The sequence below is a fragment of the Ostrea edulis genome, chromosome 2 (assembly GCF_947568905.1).
Source record: "Ostrea edulis chromosome 2, xbOstEdul1.1, whole genome shotgun sequence".
NCBI classification, from domain to species: domain Eukaryota; kingdom Metazoa; phylum Mollusca; class Bivalvia; order Ostreida; family Ostreidae; genus Ostrea; species Ostrea edulis.
Window position 1 is genome coordinate 80012724 of NC_079165.1, and position 27815 is coordinate 80040538.

At 36.2% G+C, this 27815-nt stretch overlaps 1 protein-coding gene across 18 annotated transcripts in view; it reads left to right on the top strand.

Moving 5' to 3' along the window:
* The window catches only part of LOC125682373 (dual specificity calcium/calmodulin-dependent 3',5'-cyclic nucleotide phosphodiesterase 1A-like), a 196329-nt gene that overhangs the window by 13925 nt on the left and 154589 nt on the right, over positions 1 to 27815 (top strand). For 9 of the 18 annotated variants that reach the window (XM_056155004.1, XM_056154993.1, XM_056154992.1 and 6 more), the window contains 2 exons: positions 13493 to 13691; positions 14118 to 14248. In XM_056155004.1, coding sequence (XP_056010979.1) covers positions 13663 to 13691; positions 14118 to 14248 — 160 coding nt within the window. In that variant the 5' untranslated portion in view covers positions 13493 to 13662. Of the gene's footprint in view, positions 1 to 12479; positions 13365 to 13445; positions 14249 to 27815 lie in introns of those variants that run through there. The other 9 variants (XM_056154997.1, XM_056155018.1, XM_056155025.1 and 6 more) reach the window with 7 other exon arrangements.

Genomic DNA, 27815 nt, shown 5'->3' on the forward strand with positions numbered 1-27815 from the left:
TACCTGTTTTAACGACTTATGTCACAGCTGGGATTCGAAACCCGAGCATCCGCGTGTGGGGCGAACGCTTTACCTCTAGACCACCGCAGCGGTCTCCCCAATGGATTTCTAGGTTGTATGAGTCTCTTGGATGACCTACATTGTATTGTCATCTGTCCCTGGGCATTTGCTGTTCATTGTTTTTTGAACTTGTGAATATTTCGAACTTTTCCTCTGAAACTAATGAATCTGAAATTTGATATAGAGTGTCTTTGGGTGAAGGGAATAACTATCTTCATATTTATTATTAGGTTCGAATATTTAGGAAGTAATTCATCTCACTTGTTATTAGGGGGCAAAAATTTAAGGAGAATGTTATTTGCAGCCATTAATGCTGATCTAATGGCCGTAAACATCTAATCCAACTCTTTTTTTATTGATGTGTATGTCTTGTTTTTTTTGGTTTTCATGAAATATATGTCCTGGAACTTTTTTGTTTGATATGTTTTGGGTTTTTCTTTTAAGGTGTCACAATACGCAAGTTCCGAGTTACCCAAAAGTTATTTCCCTTTGTCAAACTCTTTCGCATTTTATGACGTATGGTGGGTACACAATGTATACATTATATCGTAGACTGGCATTGTACATAACGATTACGTACGATTAATGTAATAAAAGCGTAACTTTTGTTTATATCAATCACTTGTATACAAATTCTGGCCATATCAAGCATAATTTGTTTGAATAAGATCATCAAATTGGCTATTGAATCATTATTCGTTTCCTCTTCTACATGAGTGACGCTTTTATCAAAGAAAGATGGCAATTAACAATATTTGTTGGAACCATTTTGTTATCCAATACTCATAAACTCACTAAAGTTGCCTTTTCCCTGAGATAGGATGGTCTCAGAAACTCTGGATATCATCTTTTAAGAAATAATGCAACGATAGTAATTAACAAATGTACCCACTGTCATCATATTTTACGTCATAATTTACGGAAGAGTTCGACAAAGGGAAATAACTCTTGGGGAACTCGAAACTTCCGTATTGAAACCTTTGTGGCTGAAAGCTCAAGTGAGCTTTTCTGATAGCCTGTTGTCCGTCCGTCTGTAAACTTTTCACATTTTCGACTTCTTCTCCAGAACCACTGGGCCAATTCCAACCAAACTTAGCCACTAGCATCCTTGGGTGAAGGGCTTTCAAGTTTGTTTGAATGAAGGGCCATGCCCCTTTCAAAGGGGAGATGATCACAAAAATACGGTGGGATACGTCATTTAAAAATCTTCTGAAGAACCACTGAGCCAGAGGAGCTGAAATTTACATGAAAGCTTCTTGACAGGTGCAGATTCAAGTTTGTTCAAATCATGCCCCCCCCCCCCCCCCCCCCCCTCCCGGGTAGGTTGGGGCCACAATAGGGGATCAAAGTTTTACATGGGAATAGATAGAAAGTCTTAAAAGAACCACTGGGCCAGAAGAGCTGAGATTTACATGAAAGCTTCCTGACATAATGCAGATTCAAGTTTGTTCAAATCATGGCCCCTGGGGGTAGGTTGGAGCCACAATAGGGGATCAAAGTTTCACACGGGAATAAATTAAAATAGGGAAAATCTTTAAAAATCTTCTTTTCAAGAACCACTGGGCCAGAAGAGCTGAGATTTACATGAAAGCTTCCTGACATAGTGCAAATTCAAGTTTGTTCAAATCATGGCTTCCATGGGTATGTTGGGGCCACAATAAGAAATCAAAGTTTCACATGAGAATAACTAGGGAAAATCTTTTAAAATCTTCTTCTCATGAACCACTGGGCTAGAAAAGTACAAATTTACATGAAAGCTTCCTGACATTGTGCAGATTCAAGTTTGTTAGTATCATGCCCCCCCCCACCCCCCCCCCCCCCCCCACCCCCCTGGATGTAGGTTGGGGCCACAATATAGGGGTCAAAGTTTTATATGCGAATATGTAGGGAAAATCTTTAAATATGGGCCAAGGTGAATCAGGTGAGCGATGTGGCCCATGGGCCTCTTGTTTTTATAATTCCAATCAAGCTTGGTTCAGATTGGAAAAATCATGTTTCTGAATTTTGACCATTTCATTTCAATCTTTTTTAAAAATATATTTCTTGTATTTCCAATTGACAATTTTTTTTGAAGATTTTATCCATAGATTAAAAAATTATTAGCAAATAATGTTTTCAATTTTCATAAATATTTTTTTATTTTAAAATTTAGAACGTCTATCTGAGTCGTTTAGGCATGCTTTCTTAGATATTCATATTATGCATCAAATCACAGTGAAATTGGAACTCTAGAATATCTTGTTTGCAAACAAAATACCCTTTTTTATTATTCTGGGATAAATCACAAAAAATTCATATAAAATACCTGAGTCCTTGTGTAACTTTTTCAATGGTGAAATCATACTTCATAAGAGATGTTTTAATGAGCAGTGTGATGAGTTACCTTAATTTTTATTACTAATTTATTTAATTGGAAAACCATTTTTGTGAAAAAGGTCAATTTAGTCCAATTTCCTTAATTTTTTTCTCTTTACGCAAAATTGTTTAAATTTTCTTTTCCTAAGATACTATAAGCAAATTGTGATATATTGATCATGGAGAATAAATTATGAACTCATCAATTTAAGGCAAAATTCTAACTTTAAAATACTTTAATTTTTTTTTGGAAAATTTGCACCATAAAATTTCAATTTCACATTTGACATGTACTCACTGCAACACCAGCATATAAATTATTTTTAAATTACGTGAAGAAACTGTAAACAATTCTACATTTTAGAAAAATTACAATGTTTTTATACAATGAAATATACAGGGAAAAATGAAATGATGACTCACTTCTGGCCAGGTACTATAACAATTTCTGGCTGATGTATATTGAATCAACATTAGTAATGTAAACATCAACTTTTAACTCCAATTAATAAGCTGTTATTTATTTGCAATCATTGGTATAAATAACCTAAGCAAAGAAATTTCAACATCGATGTATTTCATCATTTCAGTTTTATCAGGTATATTTGTTAGCTAGAGTTCAAGGATGTGTAAGCAGACTTGATATGTTTTTTCCAACTTTCTTGCATCCCAAATAATGTTGCTAATGATGTGCTAATGTTTTCACATTAAAGAGAATGGATATTCTGGTTAAATGAGCCCACACCCTGGATGTGGTTAGGATTATTTAAACAATAAAATGCTTTTTTTTGTTGTTTTATCGGGTGATGAAGGTATAGTTTAGTATTGCAGAAAAAATTCATAACATGCACAAGCAAATTATGAAAAAATTATCTGCAATGATTTCTCCTTTCATCACTGGATAAAACAGCACAGAAAGACATTTTATTGTTTATATTTATATTTTTATGTATTTAAAAGAATATATAAACTAGATTTAAGTTCTGAAATGTCATATTGTTGACCATTTCCTTACTAAAAAGGGAACAGCCAATGCACCCTTTGATTTTGATGATGCTCCATAATTGGTAATGATTGCACAGGCAGGTGGTTAAGTACTAAAAACAGAATCAAACTAGATCAAACTAGACATGCAACAAACATGCCTTCATTGTCTATGATAAAAGCAATGTTAATTTCGAAAGAAACTGAAGAGAAAAGATTGGGTGAATGTAAATATATAATGGTAAATATTGAGAATGGTTCACACACTGTGTTCCCGTTGCTCTGCGATAGCTCACTGTGGCTGAAGCAGATTAATTAATAAGGAATTCTGATGTGACTGAGGCAGTTCATTTTGACATTAGGCACTTCATTATGCTGTTATCATTTCATTGTGGCTGCTGCTGCAGTTCACTGTGGCTGAAACATATCATTGTGGCATTGGGCTGTTCGTTGCGACTCACAGTGGCACCTGTGAAATGGGCCATCACTTAATAAATGAAAAACTATTGAAATTGAGGAAAACGTTTTAAAATATCTCCTAAACTTAGTGCAGACTTTTGTCTGATTATCTAACTAAACCTACTGCTGTGGAAAGAGGATATTGTGCATTTGTATTACATTGTAATTTCCCTAGCTAAATCATGTATGCATAAATAGACAAATGGTCTAATGTGACTGCTCAGTATTTTATTGTATATAATGTAATTATTTGATTCACCATGTTCACATTAGTTGACAGAGTATATACTCCTCAGATTTCACATAAAACTGACAGCTACAATCCAGTTGAAGGTGAACACAATGTTTCCATGGCGATTTAGAGGGAATTAGCATCATTTTGGGGGAAAAAATGTGAAGATAAATGAAGGGATTTAAGTAGAGAATGATTGCATCACCTTGTTTGACTTCGGGTATTTTATCAAATCGCCTATTGTCTGACTGGTTTTTAGCTCACCTGAGCCAAAGGCTCAAGTGAGCTTTTCTGATCAAAATTTGTCCATTGTCTTTCGTTGTTGTCGTAAACTTTTCACATTTTTATTTTTTTCTCCAGAACCACTGTGAGAGTCAATTTCAACCAAACTTAGCCAAAAGCATCCTTGGGTGAAGGGCTTTCATGTTTGTTCAAATGAAGAGCCATGCTCCCTTCAAAGGGGAGATAATCACAAAAATGCAAAATTAGGATAGGGTCATTTAAAATTTTTCTTCTTAAGAACCACTGAGCCAGAGGAGCTGACATTTACATAAAAGCATTCTAACATAGTGCAGATTTAAGTTTGTTCAAATCATGGCCCCCGGGGGTAGGTTGGGACCACAATAGGGGATCAAAGTTCTACATACTCATAGCAATATATAGGGAAAAGCTTTAAAAATCTTCTCAAGAACCACTGAGCCAGAAGAGCTGAGATTTACATAAAATCTTCCTGACATAGTGCAGATTCAAGTTTTTCAAATCACGGCCTCTGTGGATAGGTTGAGGCCACAATAGGGAATCAAAGTTTTACATAGAAATATGTAGAGAAAATCGTTAAGAATCTTCTTCTCAAGAACCATTGGGCCATTTACATGAAAGCTCTCAGACATAGTGCAGATTCAAGTTTGTAAAAATCATGGCCTCCAGGGGTAGATTGGGGCCATAATAGGGACTAAGGTTTTACATGCAAATATATATGGAGTCTTCAGATAAGGGGCAAGGTAACTCAGGTGAGCGATGTGGCCCATCGGCCTCTTGTTTATGTAATCACCTGTTTATCTGATCATGTGTTTTGTAATATTATAAGGGCTGGAATGGGACTGAGGTGTGGCCCCTGACACCTTGTCCCTGCAGTGTCACCAGATCTCTCTGTTAAATTACTGTGTAATGAATGTAAATTTGACAAATCCTTTTTAGACAGATGTTTTATTGATAAGGTTTGATCAATTCCATGCAGCGTGTCATCAGCTAGCAAACAGATCCCTTAGATTTGAAAGTGATGCCATTTGTTTGCAAATAGAATAAATCACTGTCTAACCTAATTTTTCAGGCAAGAATTCTCAATCGAACACAGTCATTCTTTATAATATTGTCATCAGTTTGTTCAACTTTGTTGTCAATGCTGAAAAACCAGGAATTAAATCTACAGTAAATCTATAATTTAAAGTTGCATGGTTATGAATTTGATAATAATAATGAGGGCTAAATTATTTATTTTGTTTCCCCTTGACCTACTTTTGTTAACCATAGAGAAAAAGTTTTTTGTTATATGTCTTACACTCTGCATTGAGATGTGACCAGCTGTAGGTGAATTAGTGACACAAATTTAGACCAATGAGGATTCTGTTATGTTGAATAGCAAGTTTTATCATTGTGCAGGTTAGACAGAATTTTTATACACCCATCATTAGACGGGACATATTATGTTATGATGCTGTCCATGTGTCTTACAGAGGTAATGTTTTCCAGACTTTTCCCCCGTAACAGATGCATTTACAACTTTGAAATTTGGTCACAATTTCTCCCTCAAAATTGATTGATTGATTGATGTTTTCCGCCACACTCGACAATTTTTCAGTTATCTGGTGATGCCCAGTTTTTATTGGTGGAAGAGAGAACCCAGATACAATTTACCTGGGAAGAGGCCACCGACCTTCCGAAAGTAAACTGGAAAACTTTCTCACTTACCGGCGCGAGCGGGATTTGAACCCCCGCCGAGCAGAGGTGAGAGGCCTTGTGATTTTGAGCACGATGCTCTAACCACTTGGCCACGGAGGCCCTTCTCCCTCAAGTGAAAGAGTGAGTTTGCATTTTAGCAGGATTGGTGCACCATGACCTACTTTAGGGCTAAAAGTGGATCAAACAGTTTTCCTGACTTTTTGTCATTATGGATACAGATATTGCCCTGAAATTTAGTCACGAGCTTCTTCTTGGAGGAATGCAACTTCAGATTGCATTTCAGCTGGATTGGTGTACAGTGACCTACTTTATGGGAAAAAGTAGGTCAAACAGTTTTTTGGTCTTTTTTTTCCCTTTATGGATACAGATATTGCCTCGAAATTTAGTTATAAGCTTCCTCTCGGAGAAATACAAGTTCAGTTGGCATTTCAGCTTTAAAATTGTTTTTACACTATGTTGTATATTGTACAAGAGAGCATTTGTGAGGATGAATTAGCTACAAGGCGTAAGGTAATTAATGTATGGGGCAGGCTAAAACTCGTATTGGCTTGGCTTATATAGACCACAGCTCTGTATTGTAGAGACGCTTTACACAAAGGCTGGTTTGAATTTGAACATAACTTATTTCATAATGGGGTTGAGCACGAGTTCTGATACGCTTTAAGCCCTCTCCCCCAAATGTTGTGTGTGACCAGACAGTCTGTCTAAACCTGGGGTGAAGGTCAATTTACAAAGGTCAAAGTGACTTGAAACATTTTTTGTACTGGACAAACAGTAGAAGCTCATTTTTTACACAAAGTAAAAAGTCACTAGTAAAAGCCTCTGACCTTGCAGTAATTGTGTGCTGTGACCTTCACAATCATCATGCAGACTGATAGAATTCAGAAATAATTTTCTAGACCAAACATTAGAAGAATATGGTGATATTAAATCAGACACGCACAGAATAGACGTAAAACATTTAAGTCTTAGATTTTGAAATTTGCAATCAGTGCGCCATCCAAATTCAACTTTTTAAATTCAAATGTTAGATTTTCTAGATTTTAAAGTCCTATATCTTGAAAGTCCTATCAGGTCCTATTGTCTCAAAACATGATTGCCTGACATGTTGTGAACAAAATAGTAATTAATTAAATTGTAGTGAGTCCAGAATCAAAACACTCCTTTCATGTACTAAGAAATTACAGATAACAAAGGAGACTAATCAAATTAAAAGTAATGTCAGTTATATATGGAATGACATAGGACACTGAGTACAGCTGATGAGTGTGTAATGCGTAGTTTACCTAGCTTCTGATCAACATCAGATAATGATTACACAGTCTGATGTTAACTGTTTCGTTGTGTACTCAAGCTTCTGATATTCTACAGTACAACACAGACACAACTAACACACGGTATTCTACAGTACAACACAGACACAACGAACACACGATATTCTACAGTACAACACAGACACAACTAACACACGATATTCTACAGTACAACACAGACACAACTAACACACGGTATTCTACAGTACAACACAGACACAACTAACACACGATATTCTACAGTACAACACAGACACAACGAACACACGATATTCTACAGTACAACACAGACACAACTAACACACCTACATTGAATTATTAGTTATTTTAACAGAGTGATTTTGATAGGAATTAAACTTCGGTACCTCTGCAGGGCTAGAAATAATTATTTTCATTCACTGGTCACTTAATTAGGCTATCAACTGATTCAGAAAATTTTACTGGTCAATTGAGAATTTTTACTGTCCCTCCGAACCAGTGGGTACGAAAACGATTGATTCCAAATTTAATGATAATGAAACACTTTCATGATTGACATAGTGTTTAATCAAACTAAGCATCAAGAACAGGTTTTTTAAAAAAAAAACCCATTGTAATCTTGCTATTCTTATCCATATTTTTCATTTAAACTTGGAAAATAGTTGGTGTCATTTTCATTTTTGTCATTCGTGGAAATGTACATGTAGTATCACAGGATTACAAAAGTGTTACAAGTAGACAGCTCATTCTAAAAAACATACTGCTGAAGACACAACTTCTTAAATATACTCACTATTAACTCTTTGTGTCACTCATACCTCACACACTTTGATGTGAAGCATAGTGAAATCATCCAAGGATTGCGGATAGTAGATACACTCCGCTGAATATAACTCATTCTTAGAAACATTTGTGAATTTATTTACATTGAGTTACTTCATAGTACTGTAGTAATTTGGGCTATATGGATGGATATCTGCTAGGGTAGCTCAGTGGTTAGAGCACCTGACTAGTAATGCAAAGGTCCCAGGTTCAATTCCCAGTCCAGTCAAAGATTTTCTCCTCTTTCCTATATATACTACAGTTGGTGCCGTTGACCACTCCTGCACTGCAGATTGTCCTACTCGGGGCGAAAAGGACCTGGGTTGTGTGTGTCTTCAAGGGCGAAGACAATTTAAGGAGGGAGGAATGTAGTAGTTAGGGCTATACGGACTCTGGATATCGGACTGGGTAACTCAGTGGTTAGAACACCTGACTAATAATGCAGGGGTCTCGGGTTTGAATCCCTGACTAGCCACAGATTTTCTCCTCTCTCCTATATACTATGTTTGGTACCGTTGGCCAGCCCTGCACTGCAGGTTGTCCTACCAGGGGTGAAAAAAAGTCTGGGTTGTGTGTATGTTGATAGATCTGTAACCCTGTGTGTGGATCCTTTAATAGATCTGTAACTCTGTGTGTGGATCATTTAATAGATCTGTAACTGTGTGTGTGGATCCTTTAATAGATCTGTAACTGTGTGTGTGTATCCTTTAATAGATGTGTAACTCTGTGTGAGGATCCTTTAATAGATCTGTAACTGTGTGTGTGGATCCTTTAATAGATGTGTAACTCTGTGTGAGGATCCTTTAATAGATCTGTAACTGTGTGTGTGGATCCTTTAATAGATCTGTAACTCTGTGTGGATCATTTAATAGATCTGTAACTGTGTGTGTGGATCCTTTAATAGATCTGTAACTGTGTGTGTGGATCCTTTAATAGATGTGTAACTGTGTGTGGATCCTTTAATAGATCTGTAACTGTGTGTGTGGATCCTTTAATAGATGTGTAACTCTGTGTGTGTGGATCCTTTAATAGATGTGTAACTGTGTGTGTGTGGATCATTTAATAGATGTGTAACTGTGTGTGTGTGGATCCTTTAATAGATCTGTAACTGTGTGTGTGTGGATCCTTTAATAGATCTGTAACCCTGTGTGTGGATCCTTTAATAGATCTGTAACTGTGTGTGTGGATCATTTAATAGATGTGTAACTGTGTGTGTGGATCCTTTAATAGATCTGTAACTCTGTATGTGTGGATCCTTTAATAGATGTGTAACAGTGTGTGTGGATCCTTTAATAGATGTGTAACTTTGTGTGTGGATCCTTTAATAGATGTGTAACTGTGTGTGTGGATCCTTTAATAGATGTGTAACTGTGTGTGTGGATCCTTTAATAGATGTGTAACTGTGTGTGTGTGGATCATTTAATAGATCTGTAACTATGTGTGTGGATCATTTAATAGATCTGTAACTGTGTGTGTGGATCCTTTAATAGATCTGTAACTATGTGTGTGGATCCTTTAATAGATGTGTAACTGTGTGTGTGGATCCTTTAATAGATCTGTAACTCTGTGTGTGTGTGGATCCTTTAATAGATGTGTAACTGTGTGTGTGGATCCTTTAATAGATCTGTAACTGTGTGTGTGTGGATCCTTTAATAGATCTGTAATTATGTGTGTGTGGATCATTTAATAGATCTGTAACTCTGTGTGTGTGGATCCTTTAATAGATCTGTAACTGTGTGTGTGTATCCTTTAATAGATGTGTAACTGTGTGTGTGGATCCTTTAATAGATCTGTAACTGTGTGTGTGGATCATTTAATAGATCTGTAACTATGTGTGTGGATCCTTTAATAGATCTGTAACTCTGTGTGTGGATCATTTAATAGATCTGTAACTCTGTGTGTGTGGATCATTTAATAGATGTGTAACTGTGTGTGTGGATCCTTTAATAGATCTGTAACTGTGTGTGTGGATCCTTTAATAGATGTGTAACTGTGTGTGTGGATCCTTTAATAGATCTGTAACTGTGTGTGTGGATCATTTAATAGATCTGTAACTATGTGTGTGGATCCTTTAATAGATCTGTAACTCTGTGTGTGGATCCTTTAATAGATCTGTAACTCTGTGTGTGTGGATCATTTAATAGATCTGTAACTCTGTGTGTGTGGATCATTTAATAGATCTGTAACTGTGTGTGTGTGGATCCTTTAATAGATCTGTAACTGTGTGTGGATCCTTTAATAGATCTGTAACTGTATGTGTGTGGATCCTTTAATAAATGTGTAACTCTGTGTGTGTGTATCCTTTAATAGATCTGTAACTATGTGTGTGGATCCTTTAATAGATCTGTAACTCTGTGTGTGTGTATCCTTTAATAGATCTGTAACTATGTGTGTGTGGATCATTTAATAGATCTGTAACCCTGTGTGTGGATCCTTTAATAGATCTGTAACTGTGTGTGTGGATCCTTTAATAGATCTGTAACTGTGTGTGTGGATCCTTTAATAGGTCTGTAACTCTGGATATTTAATAGGTCTGTTACTCTGGATATTTAATAGATCTGTTACTCTGGATATTTAATAGATCTGTAACTCTGGATATTTAATAGATCTGTAACTCTGGATATTTAATAGATCTGTAACTCTGGATATTTAATAGGTCTGTTACTTTCTGTTTGAGCTGGAGTTGTGGTTTGATGTAGGACTCATCAATCTCTGTGAATGTGGCATTCTCTGTAATAGGATTAGTGATCTTTTCCCCCTTAGACACGATAATAGAAAATATAGTTCCATATTTGTAAGAATGCTATTAACAAAGATATGTCTATTGAATACGATTTTGTGGTGTCCATATGCATTGTTTTCGTGTTTCTTCAATTTCAGTGCAAGACTGCAAGAATATCAAAATAAGAAGGAATGTTTACTTTACGTAATAAAGGAATTAACCAGTGCAGACATTGATATATGTGATAATAGCAAAGGCCTGTAATAGCTTGTCTTTATGAAGAGAGATGCAATAAATCTAAAAGGGTAGGTGTTTTTCCCGACTTCTTTCAGTTGATAGGTTGCAGCTTTGATGTGGGAGTCACTGCCATTTACGCCATCAGCCGAGATGGTGCCCTGATAAAAAGTTTTCCTGTTTTTTGTATGTAATTATAGTGTTTAAAAAATTACTTTTATTTAAAAAAGAGCCCTCGTTGTCAGTAAGAACAACTGTTAGATGTGTTTAAACCTTGAGTCATCTTTAATGATTTAGTTTTGTTAGATTAGTACCAGTATTCCAGTATGGCTGCAATTGTCTCCAATGAGCTAAATCATCTAAGGAACCAATATAATCTGCTTTAAAGTGACCAGCCCTCGCCCAGAGCCTTGATTTTAAAATGATTAAATTCCCCACCCCTGGTCATCCCCCACCCATAGCTATGATTATGAAGTGATCCCCCCTGCCTGTAACCTATATCACAAAATGATCATCCCCCGCTGGTGACCATGCTTATAAAAGTGACCAATATTCCCATCCCTATAGCCATGATTGTGAATTTTATAATAACATGGTAAAAGGTATGCAAGACCACTGACAGGTGAGCAAGGACCACTGAGAGAGTACACCTGAAGGTGTGAGTGAAATATACAATCTGCTTACTGTACTCAGGTGACTACTTTAGAGGTGAATCTTGATACAGCATCACAGTAGGCAGGTAGATCTAACAGCTAATGTGACAATAATTATACCTGATCAGAAATATGGTAGTAATTGTTGGTCACTCGATGCTTACATCACGACGGTCAGTATTGAAGGGTGCGTCTCTGATGGGTTCACAGGCAGGTTGTCTAAGGAGTGGTAATAAAGGAGATATTAAGAAAACAGTCTAATTAAAATTAGATCCAGCTTTTGTATGAATTTGATCTCGTGTTGAATCAGTCTTTGCAGATCAAAGGATGTAATTCTAATCAAAGTGGTCAGAAAATTGTCTTCCGCAAATTAGGGTGAAAGATAAATTTTTTGTCTGGAAGTCAAAGAATACATGTAATTAAGGTGTTCCAACACAGCATATACAGTTCTCTTGATTCAGAGGAAAATAGTTTATAATTGTATGTATCTGCTGTCTAGTGACAATTCTGCCACATCGTGATGTGCCATACAAAAAAGTGGTAGGATCTTTCACATATCATATGTTACACATCATGTAATGATAGCTAAGGAATGATGGATTGAAACAAATTAAATTCTAGACGTTGTTAAGGAGGTGTGCTACACCATAGAAATTTTATATGGATGAAAAGTGGAGGATATGTACAACAATATATTAAAACTTAAAACTTTCATATTTACTTTATTTAGTCAAAAAATGCAGTTTTGATAGAAACCAATGCGAAAAAAAATTCAAAACCCCTGCTGAACCCGAACTCGCGATCTACACTTCAGCAGTCGGCGTGCTAACCTACTGAGCTACTCAGCTAGGTGATGATTTTTGAAATGAATAGAATATTGCTGATTTATCTACATTTTCATCCATGTTTTAAAAGGAAGTCAGCCATTATGACAATGTAGAGTACCTCCTTAAATTCTTCAGCATTCATCGGAACCATAAATTGTGTATATTGCAGTAAACTTAGACAATGAAGCACATTCACATCGTCCTTGACCATTGTATTAGCAATATTAGCAATGCTAGCTTACTTGTCATCTGTCTGACCTCACGGACACACATCTTGTAATTTCCAAGTTGCTCTGTCTTGTGTATGTATAATGGCATCAAGAATGATAGCTAGGTGAGATTAATTAATGTTAAACTCCCTGCTTCCGATTGTAGCAGTGAAAGTTTTCTTCTATATGTGTTAAACTGATTGATTTAAATCCCCAGAACGTATTCATAATCATCAGGACTGACAATTAACTCGATGTTTTTATTTGTACTTATCTCCAAAGGGAGATTCTTCGTATTATAAAAAACCATCAAGAAAATTGAAAACCAGCAAGATATTGAAATGATTGCGGAGGAATTATTGACAGTATTAATTGTTGAAGTAAAATGGCTAAAGTCTTAAGTATCCTGTTTTATCTAGAAGTGATGAGATGTAGATCAATAGTCAAAGCAATGAGAGCATTTTAAATAAGATATGCATTTTCAATAGCGCCTTCTCATTCCAGGATTACTTCAGCGTCGATTCAAAGTAATAGTCTGAGCTTTGCATGTGTTCTGGTAATTGTTTTGCCCGCCTTTTTCTGTCATTATCCTCTTAGCTTCATTGTAAGGAGAAGGGGATGCCCCGTACAAACAAATCTGCTCCCATCTGACATTAATATTTTTGTATTGTTTTTTTTTTCTAGCTATGATTGGTGTTCATACTTCCATCTGTAGAGGTGTTCTTGAGGACATGTTGATATAGTCGTCCCCCCTCCTCTTCTTTGGTGACGTGCAGGGATTCAGTGGCGAGTCAGGGGTCAGTGCTGCAGATGCTGCTTCAGCCACCAGGTGTGGTCATTGACTAAGGGATTAAATGTCCATTGGTCAGTGTGTGGATTATAGGTATGGTGAAAACAATGTGAGATTATATTATTCTGTCATGTGATATTATTGTACAGTCTGTTATATCAGATACATTGGAATTGTGGAGGAAAAAATTAACATGGTGCAGTGAAATTGAGATCAATATTTTCAAGAATTTTTTTTTTATGTATGTACAGATTTCAGAACCTGCATTCAACTGTTTGTTTATGGCACACGGATTTAATGAATAACAGGGAGTTATCATTTTATTGATTGAGGTATATTTGTAAATACTACAAGTGATTCTTATGTCAAACACGTTCCAGTAAAGTTCTATGTGGATAGTAAACATCAGAAAAGTTTTTAAAGGAGGTGACCAAATGTGACATTTAATCAAAGAACTTTTACCGATTACATACTAAATTCATTGGAAATATCTAGTGACCTTTATTGGTGAAATATTAGATTTGAAATGGAAGGGGACAAATCGATGGAGATACCTGACCTGTCCACAAGACCACGCCCCATCACCCCCAAAATCTTCAAGAAGTGTAAGAGTGCCACGTTTACTCTGGATGGGACTGCGTACACTATAGGTAAGTGTGTCTGCTATGTATATTGGGTGTTACTGTTTGGCCGCTGTCAGTAAATCTTGAATTCATAATCCGGACAGCTTTCTTAAACCTATACAAGAAACCCCTTCCTCTCCAGGTGAAGTTTTAACCCCCTTTTAATGAGTTCTTTTGAAATTCTTTGTTTGGATATATACATAGAGCTGCAGATATGGCATGCTGACTTTCTGGCCTGCCTGATTGATTCAGGACTACCCCACAGATGAATCTACCTATAATCTCTCTTGATCTCTCCCCTCCCCCCTCTCCCTTTCTCTCTTATATATATGTGTGTCTGTGTGCAAACACTAAATGGTTTTTTATGTGTTCATGTTTCTACCTTAAAACAAAACTTTAAAATTTTTGTACTTGGAGTGTTAAGTATTTTTTAAATAACATTTTGTATGGATAATCCATTGAAAGTGACTGTTCCAGCAATACACAACACTTAAATTACATTGCGTGGAACCACTGAGAGAAAAAACAGATATCACATAGACTGTGTGTAAAGTCAGGAACGAAAGTGTGAAAATTCCATAGGAGTAAAAAAGGAGGAATGTGTTTGCCAGATCAGTTATGACACTAGCCCAACTCCAATTATTGTATTTTTTCTGTTTTGATTACTTTTCAGCAAGGTTTTACTTCTTTTTCGCATGAAATTTAACATATGAATAGTCATTGGATTAATTTATTCTTCAGGTTGATTAATAGTTAACTTGCTATGCAAACTGTACTTTAAACATCCAATTTAGTGAAAACATCACACAGTCAGTATAATGAAACAAAACTGACCTTATTCCTTATGAAACTAAGATATGTAGAATAATGAAACATGTTGAACAAGCCTTTCAGGCTTTGATGATTCCATGAAGATGAAATTTTGATTGCAGATATACCTTAGAAATCTGGGTTGCTTGATGTGGAGTTTTAATCAACTTAAGGGTGTCTGAATGACTCCATTTGAGATGTGTGTTGTATTGTTCTGGTCTCCTTGTGGAGTAATTAGTGATGACAGGGTTATTGTTGTTAATGGTGTTGCCGTGTTACGCAACAGCCAATGGTAAAGGTGAATTCCCCTTATCAAAAGATAGAAATCCTCCCGGTGAATACAAGTTTTCTTATTCCTGTAAGTTAATTATAATGTTTACAGACTCTTCTTAATGTTAAGAGAGCTGAGAAAGCCCCAAAATTGCAGTCACTCCCAGCTAATCCAGGAGATCTGGATTGAGAGCTAGCCGTGAACGTTTTACTGGAGATTGAAGACAATTCATAAGTAATGATGTCTTATGTTTTATCATAGTAATTTAAGTGTACATTAATCATATAAATTAAAATATACACTATTCTAGCGTATTTATGTGAGAATAAACCCTTCTATGATAATTTTAAAACATGTATGTTAGAATAAAACCTTCTATGATAATTTTAAAACATGTATGTTAGAATAAAACCTTCTATGATAATTTTAAAACATGTATGTTAGAATAAAACCTTCTTTGATAATTTTAAAACATGTATGTTAGAATAAAACCTTCTATGACAGTTTTAAAACATTATGTATGTTAGAATAAAACCTTCTATGATAATTTTAAAACATGTATGTTAGAATAAACCCTTCTATGATAGTTTTAAAACATTATGACTTGAAAATTTCTGACTGAAGTCTATTGAACAGACTCATGCAACCAGAACTTTTAAGAATGTAAAACCATGTTTGATGGGCTAGGGCTTCATCTCCCCACCCCTACCTCCAAATGCCAAAATTTGTCAGAAATTTTCAAGATGTGAATATCATTTTTCAAAGTTCAATATCGTATGATATGATAGTTACATTGAATTTTGTGCCATGTCTTGTGATATAAGTAACTGTAAGAAATGAAGAAGGTCACTAGCTCGTCTCCTTATTCAACAGCATGTTAAGTGCTTGGTTTTTTTTTCATTTCAAATACTCTTTTCTACCAGTGACTTGCCTTTGAAAGTCATGATTATTTTAAGTTATTAATGATGTGAATCATGCACAAAGTTACTCTACATTTTGAAGAAATGAAAACAGTACAAAAATGTGCACTTTAATTGTCATGAAATTTTTAAAATCCATGAAAATTCTAGCATTCATGATGTGGTGTCATAAAATCAGCAGCATTTTGATTTTTTTTTTTTTTTTTTTACATGTATACGCAACTTGTAAACTTTGTGTAAGAATATAATTGAAAGTAAATTATTTTGGGGCTTTTGATGAGGCCATTACCGTATATCAGTAGTTATACATGTATAGTGTTTAATAAGTGCAGTTTACTGATTAATTATCTGGAAATGTGCCCGTCCCTAGTCTTTGTGCAGAAATGCAGACCATTTTTTCATAGGTCCATTTCTGTGGGAAGACCAAAGCTGTAATATACTGTTTATACCCTTTTTATTACATGTTTTTTAACTTCTAAATGTATATCTAAGTCTAAAAGTGCACAGTCGAGCTCATTTTCACTGGCAGACAGTGTTTACGTCTGCATTGTGACATCACAATTGAGTATGTAAGATAGTCCCTGGGCTTTTAATGGCCGAATTAAAGTCTAGGCCCATTCTGTAGAATCCATAGAAAATCAAATATGTAATGAAATTGGGGGAACAGAAATATATTGCGTCCATTATTATACCCCCCGAACTTTGTTCGGGGGGTATATAGGAATCACTCTGTCTCTCTGTCTTACCGTCCGTCCGTCCGTCCGTCCGTCCGTCCGTCTGTCTGTCTTTCTGTGCAGATTTGTGTACGGGCCAAATTAAATCTTTGCTCTTTGACTTAGGCATACCATATTTGGCACACAGGTGGATCACCATGAGACGATGTGTCGAGTACCTTCATGACTTTATATGACCTTGACCCTTGACCTCAAGGTCAAAATTAAAGGTTTTTTACAATGGATTCGTGTCCGGGCCATAACTTCTTTGTTCTTTGACATAGGCATACCATATTTGACACATGAGTGTATCACTATGAGGCAATGTGTCATGTACCTTCATGACCTCCATATGACTTTGACCTCAAGGTCAAAATTAAAGGTTTTTACAATGGATTCGTGTCAGGGCCATGACTTCTTTGTTCTTTGATATAGTCATACCATATTTGACACATGAGTGTATCACCATGAGACAATGTGTCGGGAACCTTTATGACCTTTATATGACCTTGAACTTTGACCTCAAGGTCAAAATTGATTATAGGGTTTTGACATAGTCATATCATAAGACATGGGTGTATCACCATGAGACTATGTGTCATGTACAATCATGACCTTTTTATGACCTTGAACTTTGACCTCAAGGTCAAAATTGATTATAGGGTTTTGACATAGTCATATCATAAGACATGGGTGTATCACCATGAGACTATGTGTCATGTACAATCATGACCTTTTTATGACCTTGACCTTTGATCTCAAGGTAAAAATTATAGGTTTATACCATGGATTTGTGTTCGGACCATATCTTCCATTTTCTTCTACAAAGGCATACCATATTTTTACACTCAGGGAAGAGGTAATTTATACCTATTAACAACACCCTTTGGGAGATTGGAGTAAGCGGGGGGTATTCTTAGTGAGCACTGCTCACAGTACCTCTTGTTAAAAAATAAAGTATTTGACAAGCTCATATCCAAACCACATTTTGTCATAATGGTACAGCTTCTTGATGTCACATTGTTGAAACATGATGTCACAAGAGTGATTCTAAGATGGAAGCATTGTTATGCCATTAAAAGGGAGGGGGGTGGGTTATTTCATTATTTGGTGGGCATGCAAGTAAAAGGTTACCAGTTTATGCATTTGATTCTCCTAGTCTCAGATTTCAACATTATAGGCAGAGGCAGTGTTCGAAATTAACCACAGACCGATAGACCGAGTCTATGTCAAATGACACTGGTCTATGCCAATTGCAATTGGGATAGACCAAATTGTCTATGCCGATTTTCTAGGTTTAAAGCAATAGAGTTATCCCAAAAGTCGACGTCTGATAAACGTTGTGAGGAAAGGAGGACATTGTTATGCAAATGGAAAGAAAATATGCTTTCTAAGTACATCAGAAGTTAATAACAATGTTTTAAATTTGTGGTTTTTTTTTTAATGTTGCAGTCTATGCCAATTCGATGAGGTCTATGTCATCTTGTTTTGGCATAGACCTGTGGTCTATGCCAAGTTTTAAACCAATTTCGAACACTGCAGAGGTGGGATATGAAGTTCTTTAATTCAGGTACTGGTAGTAAATTTGTGGTGCCGAATTATTGGATGAGGAAATGTTTAATGAGGCATGCAGATAAACATTGGAAGAAAGACAGTCAATAGATGATAGAGTTCTAAGTACCGGCAAGTGTACAATTCAAACACCACCATGTTTGGAATGGCAAGTGTATTCTGACTTTTGTTGACTCTGTGAAGTGAAAATCGCTATTTGATGAGAAATTTTATTTCCGAACATATGTTATCTCTGTAAGGTATTCTCTTTGTACTTTTGATTGTTTTGAAGGAAAAAAAAGAATAAGAAATGAACACTATAATTTGTTATTTGAAGGTGTAAATCTCGAATAAATGGCCAATGTATTTGATTCGTCCATTCGGAATTCATGCTGTGTCTTTTATATACTTGACTTATCTCATTTATTACGGCGCAGCATTTCAGTGCATTTTTGAGATTATTTGTCGTTTTTCCATTCCCCGAGGAACCTAAAAAACACTGAACCTGTCCAGCAAATTTTCCATGATTTGGCACTCTGCATCAACACCAATAAAACAAATCTTTAATGCCTGGACTATTTTAGATCTATGTATTTGTAAATTTCCCTGGAGATTTTGAAAAGCATTGCATATTCTCTTCTGATTGCGAAAGCTTTTGTTGGCAATATTAAATCTTAGAGTTTAGATCCTGATTTTTCTGTGGATTACTGACATCAGACCAATCTGTACCACTGGAAAGAAATTATGTGTAGGTGATGAAAGTGCGACGGAGACCTAGGGCTAGTTAGCTGCTACTAGAAACAAAATCAAATTTCTCTCTCTCATTATTTGCATCTTACAGAATTCCTACTGATCTGGATTCAAATTAAAGAGGAGAAATTCTGAAAATTATACATTGAATGTTTTATTAACTCAACTTAATCAAATTTGTCACTTAATGCTTAATTTTTTCATGTCTCTCTATGCATTCAGAATATTTTTCCAATAGAGCTGTGTACATCTGTTTGTCTGTAATTTACGTCAACTACACTGTGTTGCAGAATTTTTGAGATTTGAGAAAATTTCGCTGAATTTTGGAGGTGAAGAGATATATATGTGATTGTTTATCATGTTTATTTTTAGAGATAAATATAGTAATCGTTCATTGTGGTTATTTTTAGGGATTTTCTTTTGTAAGTGGATGATTTTTAAAAATTCATTGATCTGACCAAACCACATAATCGACAGAAATTGAACCACAGTACAACAAATATTAATGTTTTAACATTATAAAATCTGTTGTTTGAAAAGTTGATGAAAATTTTCTTCAGTTAATTGAAGTTAAATGTAAAAGAAATAACCAAATATTGAATCAAATTCCATTTTTGCACATGCCTATGTATGCATAGTTTTTTTTATACCTTTCAAAGAAGCAGAACATATTTAGCTGATTTTTTTTTTTCAATTTTGCTTTAATATTTCTCCATAAATGCATTATTCGTGAGTCTAGCAACTTGATTTCAGTGGCATTTCCAGATTGTCTTTGTTTTCATTCTTGCAGTTTATTCAGTGATTGTTCTTCATGATCTGTGTGTAAATCATTATAAGTGTGCTTCCATTAATTGCAAAATGTTTTGCAAATATGTTCAGTCTTTATTTTCATATTCTCATCAATTGTTAAGTAAAAACATGTCATGTTTCTGTGGATTATTAATTTCTATGCAAACAGCTTTAAACACATAGTTGCATAATTTTAATTATGGGAAAACACTTAGGTAAACTATGTAAACAAAACGTTATACAATCATGCACTCACCGTGACCATCTCTTGGTCTTCATTGTAACTATCAATCCAGTCTCATGCCCATGAACTTCCTTTTAAAATGCATGTGATTTTCAATGATTCACACTACTTGACAGGTTAATAGAGATAGAGATAGAGATAGATAGAGATAGAGATGGTGTGGTGGGGCTTTATTTCAGTATGATTATTTTCAGTATAGTTTGATTGACTTCAGCACAGTATATTGTTCAACATGATTGACTTCAGCACAGTAATGTTCAATATGATAGTGATGGTCAGTATGCAGGGTTCGAAATTAACATTTTCAAGCACTAGTCCGTACGGACTAGTTACTATTGATGTTCAATATCCGCAAAGCATTTCACCAGTCCGTCCAGTATATCATAACAAATGATCTTCATTTCAAATTCAATAGTATTTAATCAAACAAAACACATCAGTTGCAAGCAGTTCAGTTTCTGACACCTATAGAAGAAAAGACCACCATACTTGATTTTGCATTCAAGATTTTCAGAAGCATACAGTAACCTTCGAGTTAATCCTTTTATAAACGTCCGTAAGTGCATTCAAGATCGACGTTCCCATTGTTTTCGTGCTCAGTTCTTAGAGTCACAAGATAATGAAATTTTATCAATAAAGTCAATAAAATTCACTCGATTGACCAAGCCATGAGCTATAATGTTACTAACTCCTGTGTTAGAGTCGCAAATGACGAGAACATGTGTATGGTGTCCGGATAGGGCCATTTGCAAAAGCATGACTGCGCGTTAGTCACAACACGCCGTCACACCAACAAGCAACGCGCCTTCGTGCTCTCATGCCAACAAGCAATGCACCTTCGTGCAGACAAGCAACGCGCCTTTGCGCTCTCACGCCAACAAGCAACGCACCTTCGTGCAGACAAGCAACGCGCCTTTGCGCTCTCACGCCAACAAGCAACGCACCTTCGTGCAGACAAGCAATGCGCCTTTGTGCTCTCACGACAACAAGCAACGTGCCTTCGCATGAGAGTGAGTTGTCGTGAGAACGCAAAGGCGTGTTGCTTGTCTGCGCGAAGGTGCGTTGTTTGTTGTCGTGAGAGTGCGAAGGCGCGTTGCTTGTTGGCGTGACAGCGTATTGTGACTAACTCGCGGTCACGCTTTTGCAAATGGCCCTATCCGGAAGGCGCGTTGATTGTTGTCATGAGAGCACGAAGGCGTGTTGCTTGTCTACGCGAAGGTGCGTTGTTTGTTGTCATGAGAGTGCGAAGGCGCATTGCTTGTCTGCGCGAGGGCGCGTTGCTTGTTGGCGTGAGAGCACGAAGGCACGTTGCTTGTTGGCATGACGGCGTATTGTGACTAACGCGCAGTCACGCTTTTGCAAATGGCCCTATCCGGACACCATACATGTGCGCACAAAAGTGCATGTTCTTAGACCACACTACTTGCAGTTCATGCACTTCGAACCCATTCTCGTGATACGTACTCGGCATTCGTAATCAGAAGGAATGTGTACTCGTTCAAAGAACGGCGGTCTCGAACGCACTCCATGTGTTTGAAAGATATCATAGTCACGCAAACACTTAACCATGCAGGTAATCGACCATAAGTTCAAACATCCAAGAGACTCAGACAAATCTTGCTAAAATCTTAACCAATTCAAGATTGATTTTCGGATTTTCACTAGTCCATACGGACTAGTGCTATAAAAAGTTTACTAGTCCGACACGTTTTTTACTAGTCTCGGACTTACGGACATGAGGTAATTTCGAACCCTGGTATGATTGACTTCAGCACAGTAATGTACAATATGATTCACTTCAGCACATTAAGTGAAGTAAACTGAAGTTCATTGTATTTAGAATTGAAGACAATTAAAACATCGGGTTGATGAGCATTGATGGAGAATTTGGTCCCTAACGTTCTGGTGTTAATATTGACTTGGCATAAGATAGATTTTATTGTCTCTATGCAGTGAGACTTTGGCATTGTATTAAGGTATGCTCATTCATCAGAATGACTAAAATAGATGGCTGATATTCTTGGTCATTACTGTTTGTCAATCGCCCATCAGGCTGTCTGATCTCTCTTTAAACATTTTTTCATTCATTCTATGGTTTTTGTCTGTTTTTATTGAGTACTACATAGAGATTCCGTAGAACAGATTGGATGCAGCATCGAACAGCATGTGTTTGTGATGCCGAGCCATCCCATCCCTCGGGGTGTGACCAAGTGTCCGATTCTGGCAAATTTGACCCTGACAAATGACCTTATTAATATATATTTCACCTTGACTTTTCAGTTATCCCTTGGGGATCTGGGTTAGAATAAGTCCTCAGTACCCCTTGCTTGTTGTAAGAGGTGACTAAATGGGGTGGTCCTTCGGATGAGACCGCAAAAACCGAGGTCCCGTGTCACAGCAAGTGTGGCACGTTGAAGATCCCTCCCTGCTCAATGGCCCTAAGCGCCGAGCATAGGCCTAAATTTTGCAACCCTTCACCGGCAGTAGTGACGTCTCCATATGGGTGAAATATTCTCAAGAGGGACGTTAAACAATATACAATCAATCAATCAGTTCACCAGTATGTACAGTGTATATACATATATACTTGTTTGAAAGTTGAATTCAAGCTTGATATAATGTTGCAGACAGACATATATTGAGACTGAGAGACCAAAAATTACAGGTTCTGCAATCTTTGATCGTAAGGAATTAAGAATCGAGAAATTGAATTTTTTTTTTATATCTTCTGCAGCTTTTGTCTGATGCAATAAATCTTGGTTCAGATGTAGATTATTTAGAGAAAAGTAATTCTCTGCATAGATCTATATTGATTTCTTATTTTGATTAAAAATATGGCTGCTGTCATGCTAAAAGTAGAATAATCTGTGAATCATTTCAAAATGATATTTCTTGCATAGAGTTTTTGCCAATATATCTTTGAACCCTGCACAAAGGTACATTTATTTACTTTGATAAACAGTTTGCTCTGGGTTTCATTTTGCTTGTCTGTTGTCTACAAAACTTGGCACAAAGTATTCTCAGATTCAAGTTTGATGAAATGGAGGACCATACTCTCTTATAAGGGGAGATGATTATGAATAAAAGAAAATAGGGTGGGGTGGGTTTGAAATTTTATATAGCATATACATGTATATAGGAAAAATCTTTGAAAATTGTGTAATCTCCAGAAACACAAGGCTACGTTTATTAAATTAATGTGCAAGTATCCCCATGTACTTCAGATTCTGTTTTTTTTCTATCATGACTCTTGGGGCCAGGACTGGACAACAATAGGAGGTTTACATTGGAACATAAAGTAAAATTCGTCATTAATCATTTTCATGATAAACAATTAGGAGAATTGGAAACCAGGCTGGAGCAAATAGAAGAAATCCAGCCTGGGGCAGAGCTCTGTGCCTTAAACACTGTATGGCATACTCTCACCAAGTGTTCACTTTTGTTAGAGAAAATTATGGTTCACACCTTCAGGAAGTTATCACAAAGTCCTCTGTTCTGTACCATTAGGGATGTGCAGTCATCTTGCAGCATATCAATTGACAGTGCCGGTTATAATTCGTGAAGTGGTTTTACAACAGAATACAGTATTGCATACGCTGTGTAATCTATAAATCTGAAAGATGTAAATATCAGACGCAATATTTTTCAATATTACATAATTTTTAGGTACAAATCACTTGCATCCTGTCTCGTTTCTACAATACAACTTGGGGTATATTACTAGGTCTGTTTTAGAGTGAGCAAATTTTTATCTGAGACACCTGGTTCCATTACCATGATCTGGGGTCATACACCGTGATGATGTATAGAACATTGACTGAATGATAGGGCAGTTGTGTATAGAACATTGACTGATAGGGCTGTTGTGTATAGAACATTGACTGATAGGGCTATTGTGTATAGAACATTGAATGATAGGGCTATTGTGTATAGAACATTGACTGATATAGGGCTGTTGTATATAGAACATTGACTGATAGGGCTGTTGTGTATAGAACATTGACTGATATAGGGCTGTTGTGTATAGAACATTGAATGATAGGGCTGTTGTATATAGAACATTGATTGATAGGGCTGTTGTATATAGAACATTGAATGATAGGGCTGTTGTATATAGAACATTGAATGATAGGGCTGTTGTGTATAGAACATTGACTGATAGGGCTATTGTGTATAGAACATTGACTGAATGATAGGGCTATTGTGTATAGAACATTGAATGATAGGGCTATTGTGTATAGAACATTGACTGATAGGGCTATTGTGTATAGAACATTGACTGATATAGGGCTGTTGTATATAGAACATTGACTGAATGATAGGGCTGTTGTGTATAGAACATTGACTGATAGGGCTATTGTGTATAGAACATTGACTGATATAGGGCTGTTGTATATAGAACATTGACTGAATGATAGGGCTGTTGTATATAGAACATTGAATGATAGGGCTGTTGTGTATAGAACATTGACTGATAGGGCTATTGTGTATAGAACATTGACTGATAGGGCTGTTGTGTATAGAACATTGACTGATATAGGGCTGTTGTGTATAGAACATTGACTGATAGGGCTATTGTGTATAGAACATTGACTGATAGGGCTGTTGTGTATAGAACATTGAATGATAGGGCTGTTAATTTGATGTAATGATGTAGGGACTGTTGATTTGATGTAATGGTGTATGGACTGTTGATTTGATGTAATGGTGTATGGACTGTTGATTTGATGTAATGATGTAGGGACTGTTGATTTGATGTAATGGTGTATGGGATGTTGATTTGATGTAATGATGTAGGGACTGTTGATTTGATGTAATGGTGTATGGGATGTTGATTTGATGTAATGGTGTATGGACTGTTAATTTGATGTAATGGTGTATGGACTGTTAATTTGATGTAACGGTGTAGGGACTGTTGATTTGATGTAATAGTGTATGGGATGTTGATTTGATGTAATGATGTAGGGACTGTTGATTTGATGTAATGGTGTATGGGATGTTGATTTGATGTAATGGTGTATGGACTGTTAATTTGATGTAATGGTGTATGGACTGTTAATTTGATGTAACGGTGTAGGGACTGTTGATTTGATGTAATAGTGTATGGGATGTTGATTTGATGTAATGGTGTAGGGACTGTTGATTTGATGTAATGGTGTATGGGATGTTGATTTGATGTAATGGTGTATGGGATGTTGATTTGATGTAATGGTGTATGGGATGTTGATTTGATGTAATGGTGTATGGACTGTTGATTTGATGTAATGGTGTATGGACTGTTGATTTGATGTAATGGTGTATGGACTGTTAATTTGATGTAATGGTGTATGGGATGTTGATTTGATGTAATGGTGTATGGACTGTTGATTTGATGTAATGGTGTATGGGATGTTGATTTGATGTAATGGTGTATGGACTGTTGATTTGATGTAATGGTGTATGGGATGTTGATTTGATGTAATGGTGTATGGGATGTTGATTTGATGTAATGGTGTATGGACTGTTGATTTGATATAATGGTGTATGCACTGTTCACTGTTGGGTCTGTTCATGTAACAGTGTTATAGAACACTCACTGAAGTACGGTTGGTGTTCATCTGATTTAGATAATGTATGGAACATTCAATGAAGGATGGAGTTGTTCATTTGAGGTAACTAAGTGTGGGACATTCAATGAATTTATCAATAGGGTTGGATCATTTTGGACTATTTGTATGTCCAATCACAGGATTCTACTGATAACAGTTTCTAAATATTGTCCTGCTTATCTAGGTCTGTAGAGAATTCTGCTTCCCGAGCTCTCCTCATCTACTTATCTGACCCAATGAAATTAAGATGAATGTGCCATTTGATTGTACTTTGCCACCAGCTCTTCCTCTGGGGATTGATTTTAGAAAATTTAGTTTGGCCTATTCATTTCTTTGTTTGAGGGTTTATTTTCTATGATTTCTGCTGATTTCCTAGATTATGTTCAGGATACATGTTGGAAAAAATTGAGCAAATTTTGTCATCAATAAGCATAATTAATTGTTTTGTACTTCTACGGAAGTTACGAGTTGTGAATTGATGAGTACCGAGTTTGATTTTACCCATTTTCCTTGTAATTTAGTATATATGGAAGGAAAATCTCTTAGAAATTGTTGCTAGAAAAGATATATTAACAGCTATTGTCTTCTGTTGTGATGTAAAATTGAACATTGAAGAGCCTTCTGTAAAGCTTGTTGTGCCACCATGCCTATAAAACTGCATCCAGATGTCATATCCTTACTAGAAGACTTGTTTTAATACGATATTTGTGAAGGTGAGAGGTGTGGTTCTGGGACCTCTTGCTTTGATACCTGTAGGATGTTAGGATATATTTTCTAAGTCACTGGTTTACTAAGCTTTAATTACTCTCCAATAATTTCCATGAAGTTGGAGTGGACCATGTACAGGTAAAAGCAGTGTGTCATCATTCATGATTGTATTGAACAGCACATTGTAAGCGGCATATCCCCGCGTGGCTACTGAATTCATGTCTTGAGGTCAATAATCTGAAAACCTTGGGCAGCTACTACTGTTCCCATGATGCAACACTATTGTGATGATATTTTTTTCTCTCAACCCCTTGAGCTATAACATCAGAATTTGATACCTCGTCCCACAACCAGCATCAGATTGACTACTGTTTGCGTAACCAGAGTTGAAGTCTCCTGATATTACAGTCAAAATAGGTTCAGCATGATACATTTTTCCCTGTCAGCTCTCGACAGCCTCTTAGTGTTAAGGCATGTCTTATCTTTTGTTTATCATGCTTCCATGAGCTAGAAGTTGGAGGTTGCTTTGTCCATACCTGATTACTGGGCCAGTAATAAATCAAATATTGGCCCATTATCACAGGACTATGTTAAGCTGTAGTCAGGGCTAAGTCTCATAGAATGATATGTGAATGTCATGAGCTGTAATTATTTACCTATCACAAACCGTTATCTTAGTGCTAATATTGTATTGAATCCCTACAGACTGTATGTGTCACTAATTTAGTATAGGTTAATTTGAATTTCGACTAAATATCGTAGCAATATGTTGTGTACCGAAAACTAGTGGTTTGAAATTAAAGAAAAAAATTGAAATTATGAACATGTACATGTAACATAATGTACCATTGCTCTTCGAAACTCAAGTACATGCATACAGTACTTAACTGACCTAATTTTGCCAGGTAAAGAGTTAAAACTTAGTAACAAACTATTTTGATACAATAATGAAATGGTTTTTAAGCAAGAGACAGTGGGGTCTATAACTGCAAGAAATCAGTAAATTAATTAATTATATTATTAACTAATTGTAAGAAATCGGTATTGGATCTTCCTAAGAAAACCATAACACACTTGACAGTACTGTTTAGAAGTGATGGCCTTAAAATTAATGAATCCAAATCTCACGTGGATTTGCTTCTGATCTGATGCAATGCAGTCGTCTCGTATTGAATCAATGTATGAAAAGGCTTGAAGAAGGCTTAACTTCCTGTGTATGATAAAAATTCAAGATAAATCGGGAAAACCTT